The sequence below is a fragment of the Bombina bombina genome, chromosome 1 (assembly GCF_027579735.1).
Source record: "Bombina bombina isolate aBomBom1 chromosome 1, aBomBom1.pri, whole genome shotgun sequence".
Lineage (NCBI taxonomy): Eukaryota > Metazoa > Chordata > Amphibia > Anura > Bombinatoridae > Bombina > Bombina bombina.
This window is the reverse complement of record NC_069499.1, coordinates 892,925,608-892,937,857: the sequence shown is the minus strand read 5'-3', so window position 1 is coordinate 892,937,857 and position 12,250 is coordinate 892,925,608. Positions and strand designations below refer to the sequence as shown.

At 38.3% G+C, this 12,250-nt stretch overlaps 1 protein-coding gene across 2 annotated transcripts in view; it reads left to right on the top strand.

Moving 5' to 3' along the window:
* Window positions 1–316: 316 nt before the first annotated feature.
* LPCAT2 (lysophosphatidylcholine acyltransferase 2) overlaps window positions 317–12,250 on the top strand; it is a 272,374-nt gene continuing 260,440 nt past the window's right edge. Inside the window, exons 1-2 of one of the 2 annotated variants that reach the window (XM_053699568.1) lie at window positions 317–390; window positions 3,327–3,446. In XM_053699568.1, coding sequence (XP_053555543.1) covers window positions 3,333–3,446 — 114 coding nt within the window. In that variant the 5' untranslated portion in view covers window positions 317–390; window positions 3,327–3,332. Of the gene's footprint in view, window positions 455–3,326; window positions 3,447–12,250 lie in introns of both variants that reach the window. The other variant, XM_053699567.1, reaches the window with a different exon arrangement.

Sequence of the window (12,250 nt, the reverse complement as noted above, 5' to 3'; positions counted from 1 at the left end):
CTGGACCCGTGGTTTATGGTCTATTCTGTATAAAGCATTTTCTTTTTTTTTTGTAAAGCACACAATATAACAAACCACATGGATTAAGCATACAGGTTCATATATTATATTTAAGCTTTACCTGTTGTGAAATAATTTAATTTGGCAGATGCATATCAACAAAGTCGGTGATACAATACAATCCCAAAGACAAAAGCAACCAGTCCGCAGAGACTTTTGTTCATCTGATCTATGCATGAGATTTACTTGCACAGCTATGGTGAGGCTGCTATAGAGGAGGGAGACTAAGGGGGAGGAGGAGTTACTCCTGGAGGAGTTGAGACTTGTGCGTTTGAGGGAAGCTCAGACATTGTGATTCTTGTGCTTCATGAAGAAAACGGAAGATAGACTGTGAGTGTGAGGCTCTCCTGTGCCCTGTAACTTAGTGCTAGGACTAGTGTGTTCTGTATATATGGTATGTGTTTGTGTGAGACCTGAGTACAGTGCTTCTAACCAGCTGTACTTGATGGCTTTGGCTTTTTTTTTTTGTATTACACTTGTTTTTTTGTTTTGTTTGTATATTGTTTTTTTTATACTGTAGAATTGTATATGTGCATATATTTAGAGTTGTATATACATGTGATGTGTTTATTAAATAGGCTTTATTTTAAAGGGTATAGTGAGAGAAAAAGAATATTGCTATCATCTATCTGTCTGTCTGTCTGTCATCTCGCTCTCTGTATCTATCTATCATCTATCTATCTATCTATCTATCTATCTATCTATCTATCTATCTATCTACTATCATCTATCTGTCTGTCATCTCTCTCTCTCTGTCTGTCTGTCATCTATCTATCTATCTATCTATCTATCTATCTATCTATCTATCTATCTATCTATCTATCTATCTATCTCTATCTGCCTATCTATTTCTATCTGCCTGTCTATCATCTCTCTATCTATCTATCTATCTATCTATCTATCTATCTATCTATCTATCTATCTATCTACAGTATATAATATGTGTGTGTGTGTTTTCACTTAGGGCCTGATTTCCTAAAGTTTGCTCGTCTGGTTAGATGATCTAAGTGTTCGTCAGTACTGCAAGGTATCTCAAACCATCTAGAAAGGCGATTTTTAACTTGGATGCTGTTTATCTACCTAAGCAGGGTTTTGGATGTGAGAGACACATACTTTACAATACAGTATAATAATAAAAAAAAGTCTCTCCATGCTAGCAAGTTTTTGATAATTGGGTCCTTAGTCCTAAAGAGCGTACAGTGGCATAAAGGATGGACTGTGATCTTAAATTCTAATCTTGTGGGGATCAGTTCAAGACCAAGAGTAATTTGTGGAAGTCATTTTTTACAGAAAGACTGTGTGATTCATGGAATGTACTTCTAAAATAGGTAAGGTGTAAGGTCAGTTACTGTAAGGGAATTCAAGATTTTAAAGGGACATGAAGTAACTTTCAAATTTACTTCTATTATCTAATTTGCGTCATTCTCTTGATATCCTTTTTTGAAAAGCATATCTAAATAGGCTCAGTAGCTGCTGATTGGTGACTGCACATAGATGCCTCGTGTGATTGGCTCACTCCTGTGCTTTGCTATTTCTTTAACAAAGGATATCTGAAGAATGAAGTAAATTAAATAATAGAATTGGTGTGTTGTTTAAAATCGTATTCTCTATCTAAATCATGAAAGGAAAAATGTGGATTTCATGTCCCTTAAAAAAAAAAAATAAATACAAATATATCTGTATACATAATATATCTATCTATCTATGTATCTATCTATGCATGTATGTATGTATCTGCCTATCATCTATCTATCTATCTATCTATCTATCTATCTATCTATCTATCTGTCTATCTAATCTATATAGATATATATTATATATATGTATATATATATATATATATTTATTTATTTATTACAAACATATTCATATATATATATATATATATATATATTTTTTTTTTAAATTTAAAAAGAAAAAGAAAATTTTTAGTGCAGTTGGTGAAGCGCAGCTTTGGGTTAGAGTAAAAGACTTTATTTAGCGTGCCCCATAGAAGTCTTTTGCTCATGTGCTGACTTTTATTTTCAACTGGCAAGGGTGATAATTTTCTACCTTGAGCACAGTTAGCGCTCATAAGTGATAAAAATGTATCACTCAATTTCTAAACAGCAAATGTGAGAACCTTTTCTGAGCAGCTTCTAGTGGTATGAACTTTACACATTCCTAAACTCTCCCCCCCCCCCCCACGCTCCAAATTCCAAAGACACTCTCAATACTGCAAATCTGTATCTTATTGTATGTCACTCTCCCTCTTACTAATACTAACTGCTGGTGATACATCCCCTAATCCCGGTCCCCCACAACTTCCTAAACTCACCCACCATGTATGCCTTGCCTTCGACCTATACACCAGAACTTGGGAAACCTTATCCCAGTTCCTTTAGTAACTAAAACTAACACCCCCTTTACTTGTGCACTCTGGAACTCTTGCTCTATGTGCAATAAGCTCTCTTCTATCCATGACCTCTCCATCTCCTGCTCCCTCAACCTTCTGGCTCTTACAGAAACCTGGCTCTCTCCCTCAGACACAGCTTCCCCTGCTGCACTATCACATTGGGTCTCCACTTCAGCCACACTCCGAGGCCTGGAAACAGACAAGGAGGTGGTGTAGATATTTGACGTTCCTCTCGTTGCACCTTTCAACATATACAACCTATCTTTTACCTCACATTTTCTTCCTCACACATATACAAAAAGATATATATATACACATACACACATATACAAAAAGATATATATGTATCTATATATATATATATATATATACACACACATACACACATATACAAAAATAAATAAAAAAAAAATATATATATATATATATATATATACACACACACACACATACACACATATACAAAAAGATATATATATATATATATATATATATATATATATATATATATATATATATATATATACACACACACATACACACATATACAAAAAGATATATATATATATATATATATATATATATATACATACTCAAAGGTGTATATATATACCCACACACATTCAGGGCTTTCCAATAGTACACCAGTAAGAAATTGCAGGGGACGAGTTAAAAATGGTAGCGGACCAGTAAGAAATTGCAGCGGACGAATACAAAATTTTACTTTTTCCTGTCTTTAACATTGAATGAACTAGTAACTTATTCCCTCTGGGCTGGTAACTTTTAACTATAGTGTCCCACCCCTGTATATATATGTTTCTGTGTGTATAATAATTATGAAAGTAATCATCTGTGTTCTTTTACCACTTAGATTGACATGGTACAACAGAAGCGGGCACCACTTTTGCCTCGGCAGAAATCATTTATCCCTCCACAAATACCTAACCCATTTGTGCATGAAATCAATTTGTCTCCCACTGATAAGATACGGGTAAGGACATGCCAAGAAAGAAATCATTGTGTTCTGTTGTAGTATATCTCTTTATCTAGATAAGATAAGAAAAGAGGCTCTTTGTTCCACAACTTCCTTCCTTCTCTCCCGCTGACACTTTTTATTCTATATTCTTATTGAGATTTTGTGACACTGGCCAGATGTTTAATATGATGTTCAGGGACACTTTATGGGACAGATTGGAAAACAGAGCAGCGGATATAAAAGTTCAAGGTAGTTGTATTTTAGTTGCACAAATGTATTTTCTGACAGCCCTTCATGAGGTCTGAATTAATAGGAAGTACACATTGTTTTTGTGGTATAATAGCGAGCAGAAGCAAAACTATGGTGTCTTATTCAGTCTAATCCACTAAAAGGGTATGGGAAAAATGTTGTATTTTTTAAATTAACCAAAAAAACATATTATATATTCTCTGACAATTAGACAATTGTTTAGTTAAATTAATATCAAATAAAATAAAGACTTTTCTTTTTCTTTTCTTTTTTTATGTAATTGAAATTACATTTAGCGCAGGTATCTCTCCTGAGCAGGATAACTTATGCTTAAAGGGACACTCAAGTCAAAATTAAACTATCATGATTTAGTTAGAGCATGCAATTTTAAACAACTTTCCTTTTTGCTTCCATTAACAAAATGTGCATATTCTTTTTATATTTACATTTTGTGAGTCACCAGATCCTACTGAGCATGTGTAAGAATTCACAGACTATACGTATATGCATTTGTGATTGGCTGATGGCTGTCACATGATACAGGATGAGTGGAAATATACATAACTTTGAAATTTGTCAGAAAAAAAATCTACTACTCATTTAAAGTCCAGACATAGGGGCCAAATTCTTATTGTGCATGCGGACATCGATAAATGCCGACAGCATACTCCGTCAGCATTTATCATTGCACAAGTATTTCTAGTGAAATGCTTTGCAATACCGCCCCCTGCAAATTCGCTGCCAATCGGCCGCTAGCAGGGGGTGTCAACCCGTTAGTATCCGATCAGGCTGATTGCTGTCTGCCGCCTCAGAGGTGGCAGACGAGTTAAGGAGCTTACGACCGCTGCTTTTTAACTTCCGCTTCAGTGGATCGGAAGCAGCATCCACTGCTTCATAAATCGACCCCTAAATGCTATTGCATTGTCTTGTTATCATGCATTTGTTGATTATGCAAATCTACTGTATTTTCTGGTCTCAATGCAAACAGAATAAACTCTAATTTGTTGTTATTATTACACTAATCTTTCAGTGTTACTAATTGTTTAACCCCTGTAAATTGGTTAAACACATAATTAAAGTCAGCTTTAGAGCAGCAATGCACTACTGGGACCTGGCTGAACACAACGGGTGTGACAATAACAATAGGCAAATGTGCTTAGCCAGCTAGCCAACAGAGGTGTATTGCTACTCCTGGGCCTACCTAGGTAGGCTTTTCAACAAATCATACCAAGAGAAAAAAGTTAATTTGATAAATGTTGTATTTGTGTGTACTGCAAAACAATTCAGATTTTGCTAATAAACTGATAGATTTGAATGCTGTTAAAATATTTATTTTGTATGTTGATCCTATGCAGTTTTAAGGGACATGAAAGCTACATTTTTTCTTTCATGATTCAGATAGAACATGTCATTTTAAACAAATTTCAAATGTACTCCTATTATCAAATTTTCTTCATTCTATTGATATCCTTTGTTGAAAAGCGGGGATATCATCTCAGGAGCGTGCACATGGGTACAACATTAATATAGCAGCAGTTTAGCAAGGATGTTATACATTTGCAAGAGCACTAGATGGCAGCACTTTTCCCTGACAAGTATTTCTCCAGATGTTACCTGTCTAGGTATCTCTTCAACAATGGATATTATTAGAACGAAACAAATTTATTAATATAAGTAAAATAAAAACATTTTTAAAATTGTATGCTCTGTCTGAATCATGAAAAAATGGGTTTCATGTCAATTTAAGGGGGTGTAGAGACAGCTTCAGCAGTATGGACCCTTTGGGCAATTTAATAAAAAATAATGTGTGCATTTTGTTTGTTGGAATAGATAATTGTTGGGGTATAGTGGCTTGCCCACCATCTTCCTGCTATGCTGAATTTCTCTTAAAGGGGCATGAAACCCATATTTTTTCTTTCATGATTTAGAAAGAGCATGCAATGTTAAACAACCTTCCAATTTACATCTATTATCTAATTTGTTTCATTTTCTTAATATCCTCTGCTGAAAAGCATATCTAGATAGGCTCAGTAGCTGTTGATTGGTGGCTGCACATAGATACCTTGTGTGATTGGCTCACCCATGTGCATTGCTATTTCTTCAACACAGGATATTTAAAAAAGGTAGCAAATTAGATAATAGAAGTAAATTGGAATGTTGTTTAGAATTGTATTCTCTATGTGAATCATGAAAGACAAATTTTGGGTTTAGTGTCCCTTTAAGTACTTTGTCAGACCGCAGTGCATAATCTGCACCTACTCTCAAAGACAGTCCCCTGAAGGTTACCTCTTACCTCACTTTTTGACAGTTTTTCACAGCTAGAGGGCATTAGTTCATGTGTGTCATATAGATAACATTGTGCTCACATCCGTGGAGTTACTTATGAAAGGGCACAGATTGGCTAAAATGCAAGTCTGTCAAAAGAACTGAAATAAGGGGCCAGCCTGCAGAGGCTTATATGCAAGGTAATCACAGAGGTGAAAAGTATATTAATATTACCGTGTAGGTTATGCAAAACTGGGGAATGGGTAATAAAGGGATTATCTATCTTTTTAAACAATAACAAATCTGGAGTAGACTGTCCCTTTAAGGCAAAGCACTGCACAGCTTATTACAGACAGAAAGCGACCTTAAAGTCTGTTTATTGTTCTGCCTTTGATGTTCCTTGCTGTTCCCTGGTCAAATGCTTATAACCTCCCTCTCTGCAGCAGAATTCAGGACACCGTTTATATATCCCATTTGCTCATAAAGTTAATGGGCAACTTATAACAATGTGTGTGCCTTTTAAAGACATCAAAGAGTATATTCCCTGCTTAGGAGGCTGTGTTCAAATGTATGACAAATAAAATCTTGTCTCCTTTTGTTATTCTCACTTTATATACACACGTAAATATTTAGATATACACGTTAAAAAGTAGTTTTACGTCTTGCACTTCAAACGTATGCACAGACTTCAGGGTATAGAATTTGTAGATTGGTTCAGTCGTATTAGTTCAGTAGACAAGATGTCAAAATAACCATAGTATTGCAGTATGCAGTGATACCTTTTTATTGGACTAACATGAAATTTAAAAGACAAGATTTCAAAAGATGTTTTCTATTTCAGACCCGAAGAAGAGAGGAAATCTTTTTAAAGCTTGTCTTTTAAATATGTTAGTTCAATAAAAAGGTATCACTGCATACTGCAATACTCCAGTTATTTTGACATATTATATAAATAAACGGGCCCGGTTACAAGTGGAGCGGTAAATATCTCTTTCATCAAAGTGATATTTGCACACCTCTGTGTAATACCAGCGCACGCTAATGTGCTCTGGTATTGCAAGTTCACAGCATAGGCTCCTATGGGAGCCTTGTTCTGATGTCGTCAGAGACAGCATCAGAACTTCATCGTAGCGAAGGGGGTAAGTAGCACAGCAATGACAGCAATTTTAAATATATATATGCATATATACATATACCGGTATATTTATGTGTCAATATCTGTACATACAAATATAATACATAAGTATATATGTATATACGCATATACATCTACATTTACAGGGAACACACAGTTCCCATAGACCGCAATGTAAAAGTCACTTTTCAGTGCCGCCGTTTTTTTTCTAACACCCCACCAACTTTAGCCCAAAAATACTGCCCCAAAAATAAAGATGCTGCTATCTTTATTTTTTAATAAAATATGTTTGACTGTATTTTGGGGCCATTTGGGGATATCTGATCTCTGGTTAATTATTATTATTTATTATTTGCGCTGCGGAATCTGTTGGCGCTCTACAAATAACCGATAATAATAATAATAATTTTGGGGCCGTTTGGGGATATCTGATCTCTGGTTAATTTTATGAGCGCTAATTGCTACCGCTAGCTCTCGGTTGCAATTACCAGCCATTTGTAATGGCTGATTAATTATCGCACGTATGTGATCATTTATAGCTCCACTTGTAATCTCCACTTGTTAACTATGCATCATTTTATAACTTTGCTATAAACTTCATCATTTCTTTTGTCTGTTTTTCCTGTAATTTAAATAAAATTATTATGATTAGGGTAAAGCATGACATTTTAAACAATTTTCCATTATATTTCAGCTATGAAATTTGTTTTGTTTGATAACCTTTTTTTTAAAGACTAAATCTATGTTGGCTCATAGGACCTCAGGAGCATGCACGTGCCTTTAGCACTCTTTGGAAGCATCATTTGCAATTATGTGTGACATTTCTACAAACATTGTTGCAAACACTACTGCCATAGAGTGTTAAAGGAATAGAAAGGTCAACATTTAAATGTGCATTAATGCATTTCAATTTGAGATAGAGGCATTTTTTTATATATACTTCCATTAGCAAAACTTTATTACTGTTTTTCTGAGGCATACACGCATATTCTGTGAGGGGCCGGGCCTGTGCACTAGTATTCAAGCTCAGAAAGCTGAATATGGTACATATTGCTTCTGTGGAGACATAATTTGTGTCATACAAGCCACCACTGACGCTCTGCGAAGGTGTAGTGTTAACTGGTGCACAGGCTCTCACAGGATATGTGCGTATGCCACAGAAAAATAGTAGTAGTTTCTCCAACATAGGTGTGTCCGGTCCACGGCGTCATCCTTACTTGTGGGATATTCTCTTCCCCAACAGGAAATGGCAAAGAGCCCAGCAAAGCTGGTCACATGATCCCTCCTAGGCTCCGCCTACCCCAGTCATTCTCTTTGCCGTTGTACAGGCAACATCTCCACGGAGATGGCTTAGAGTTTTTTAGTGTTTAACTGTAGTTTTTATTATTCAATCAAGAGTTTGTTATTTTAAAATAGTGCTGGTATGTACTATTTACTCTGAAACAGAAAAGAGATGAAGATTTCTGTTTGTAAGAGGAAAATGATTTTAGCAACCGTTACTAAAATCCATGGCTGTTCCACACAGGACTGTTGAGAGGAATTAACTTCAGTTGGGGGAACAGTGAGCAGTCTTTTGCTGCTTGAGGTATGACACATTCTAACAAGACGATGTAATGCTGGAAGCTGTCATTTTCCCTATGGGATCCGGTAAGCCATTTTTATTCAGACAGTAAATAAGGGCTTCACAAGGGCTTATTAAGACTGTAGACATTTTCTGGGCTAAATCGATTCATATATTACACATATTTAGCCTTGAGGAATCATTTAATCTGGGTATTTTGGTAAAATAATATCGGCAGGCACTGTTTTAGACACCTTATTCTTTAGGGGCTTTCCCTAATCATAGGCAGAGCCTCATTTTCGCGCCGGTATTGCGCACTTGTTTTTGAGAGGCATGACATGCAGTCGCATGTGCGAGGAGCTCTGATACATAGAAAAGACTTTCTGAAGGCGTCATTTGGTATCGTATTCCCCTTTGGGCTTGGTTGGGTCTCAGCAAAGCAGATACCAGGGACTGTAAAGGGGTTAAAGTTAAAAACGGCTCCGGTTCCGTTATTTTAAGGGTTAAAGCTTCCAAATTTGGTGTGCAATACTTTTAAGGCTTTAAGACACTGTGGTGAAATTTTGGTGAATTTTGAACAATTCCTTCATACTTTTTCGCAATTGCAGTAATAAAGTGTGTTCAGTTTAAAATTTAAAGTGACAGTAACGGTTTTATTTTAAAACGTTTTTTGTACTTTGTTATCAAGTTTATGCCTGTTTAACATGTCTGAACTACCAGATAAACTGTGTTCTGAATGTGGGGAAGCCAGGGTTCCTTCTCATTTAAATAAATGTGATTTATGTGACACTGAAAATGATGCCCAAGATGATTCCTCAAGTGAGGGGAGTAAGCATGGTACTGCATCATTCCCTCCTTCGTCTACACGAGTCTTGCCCACTCAGGAGGCCCCTAGTACATCTAGCGCGCCAATACTCCTTACTATGCAACAATTAACGGCTGTAATGGATAATTCTATCAAAAACATTTTAGCCAAAATGCCCACTTATCAGCGTAAGCGCGACTGCTCTGTTTTAGATACTGAAGAGCATGAGGACGCTGATGATAATGGTTCTGAAATGCCCCTACACCAGTCTGAGGGGGCCAGGGAGGTTTTGTCTGAGGGAGAAATTTCAGATTCAGGGAAAATTTCTCAACAAGCTGAACCCGATGTGATTACATTTAAATTTAAGTTGGAACATCTCCGCGCTCTGCTTAAGGAGGTATTATCCACTCTGGATGATTGTGAGAATTTGATCATCCCAGAGAAACTATGTAAAATGGACAAGTTCCTAGAGGTCCCGGGGCTCCCAGAAGCTTTTCCTATACCCAAGCGGGTGGCGGACATTGTAAATAAAGAATGGGAAAGGCCCGGTATACCTTTCGTCCCTCCCCCCATATTTAAAAAATTGTTTCCTATGGTCGACCCCAGAAAGGACTTATGGCAGACAGTCCCCAAGGTCGAGGGAGCGGTTTCTACTTTTAACAAACGCACCACTATACCCATAGAAGATAGTTGTGCTTTCAAAGATCCTATGGATAAAAAATTAGAAGGTTTGCTTAAAAAGATGTTTGTTCAGCAGGGTTACCTTCTACAACCAATTTCATGCATTGTCCCTGTCACTACAGCCGCGTGTTTCTGGTTCGATGAGCTAGCAAAGGCGATCGATAGTGATTCTCCTCCTTATGAGGAGATTATGGACAGAATCCGTGCTCTCAAATTGGCTAATTCTTTCACCCTAGACGCCACTTTGCAATTGGCTAGGTTAGCGGCAAAGAATTCTGGGTTTGCTATTGTGGCGCGCAGAGCGCTTTGGTTGAAATCTTGGTCAGCTGATGCGTCTTCCAAGAACAAACTCCTTAACATTCCTTTCAAGGGGAAAACACTGTTTGGCCCTGACTTGAAAGAGATTATCTCTGATATCACTGGGGGTAAGGGCCACGCCCTTCCTCAGGATAGGTCTTTCAAGGCCAAAAATAAACCTAATTTTCGTCCCTTTCGTAGAAACGGACCAGCCCCAAGTGCTACGTCCTCTAAGCAAGAGGGTAATACTTCTCAAGCCAAGCCAGCCTGGAGACCAATGCAAGGCTGGAACAAGGGAAAGCAGGCCAAGAACCTGCCACTGCTACCAAGACAGCATGAAATGTTGGCCCCCGATCCGGGACCGGATCTGGTGGGGGGCAGACTCTCTCTCTTCGCTCAGGCTTGGGCAAGAGATGTTCTGGATCCTTGGGCACTAGAAATAGTCTCCCAAGGTTATCTTCTGGAATTCAAGGGGCTTCCCCCAAGGGGGAGGTTCCACAGGTCTCAATTGTCTTCAGACCACATAAAAAGACAGGCATTCTTACATTGTGTAGAAGACCTGTTAAAAATGGGAGTGATTCATCCTGTTCCATTAGGAGAACAAGGGATGGGGTTCTACTCCAATCTGTTCATAGTTCCCAAAAAAGAGGGAACGTTCAGACCAATCTTAGATCTCAAGATCTTAAACAAGTTTCTCAAGGTTCCATCGTTCAAAATGGAAACCATTCGAACAATTCTTCCTTCCATCCAGGAAGGTCAATTCATGACCACGGTGGATTTAAAGGATGCGTATCTACATATTCCTATCCACAAGGAACATCATCGGTTCCTAAGGTTCGCATTCCTGGACAAGCATTACCAGTTCGTGGCGCTTCCTTTCGGATTAGCCACTGCTCCAAGGATTTTCACAAAGGTACTAGGGTCCCTTCTAGCGGTGCTAAGACCAAGGGGCATTGCAGTAGTACCTTACTTGGACGACATTCTGATTCAAGCGTCGTCCCTTCCTCAAGCAAAGGCTCACACGGACATAGTCCTGGCCTTTCTCAGATCTCACGGATGGAAAGTGAACGTGGAAAAGAGTTCTCTATCTCCGTCGACAAGGGTTCCCTTCTTGGGAACAATAATAGACTCCTTAGAAATGAGGATTTTTCTGACAGAGGCCAGAAAAACAAAACTTCTAAACTCTTGTCGGACACTTCATTCCGTTCCTCTTCCTTCCATAGCGCAGTGCATGGAAGTAATAGGTTTGATGGTAGCGGCAATGGACATAGTTCCTTTTGCGCGCATTCATCTAAGACCATTACAACTGTGCATGCTCAGTCAGTGGAATGGGGACTATACAGACTTGTCTCCGAAGATACAAGTAAATCAGAGGACCAGAGACTCACTCCGTTGGTGGCTGTCCCTGGACAACCTGTCACAAGGGATGACCTTCCGCAGACCAGAGTGGGTCATTGTCACGACCGACGCCAGTCTGATGGGCTGGGGCGCGGTCTGGGGATCCCTGAAAGCTCAGGGTCTTTGGTCTCGGGAAGAATCTCTTCTACCGATAAATATTCTGGAACTGAGAGCGATATTCAATGCTCTCAAGGCTTGGCCTCAGCTAGCAAAGGCCAAGTTCATACGGTTTCAATCAGACAACATGACGACTGTTGCGTACATCAACCATCAGGGGGGAACAAGGAGTTCCCTGGCGATGGAAGAAGTGACCAAAATCATTCAATGGGCGGAGACTCACTCCTGCCACCTGTCTGCAATCCACATCCCAGGAGTGGAAAATTGGGAAGCGGATTTTCTGAGTCGTCAGACATTACATCCGGGGGAGT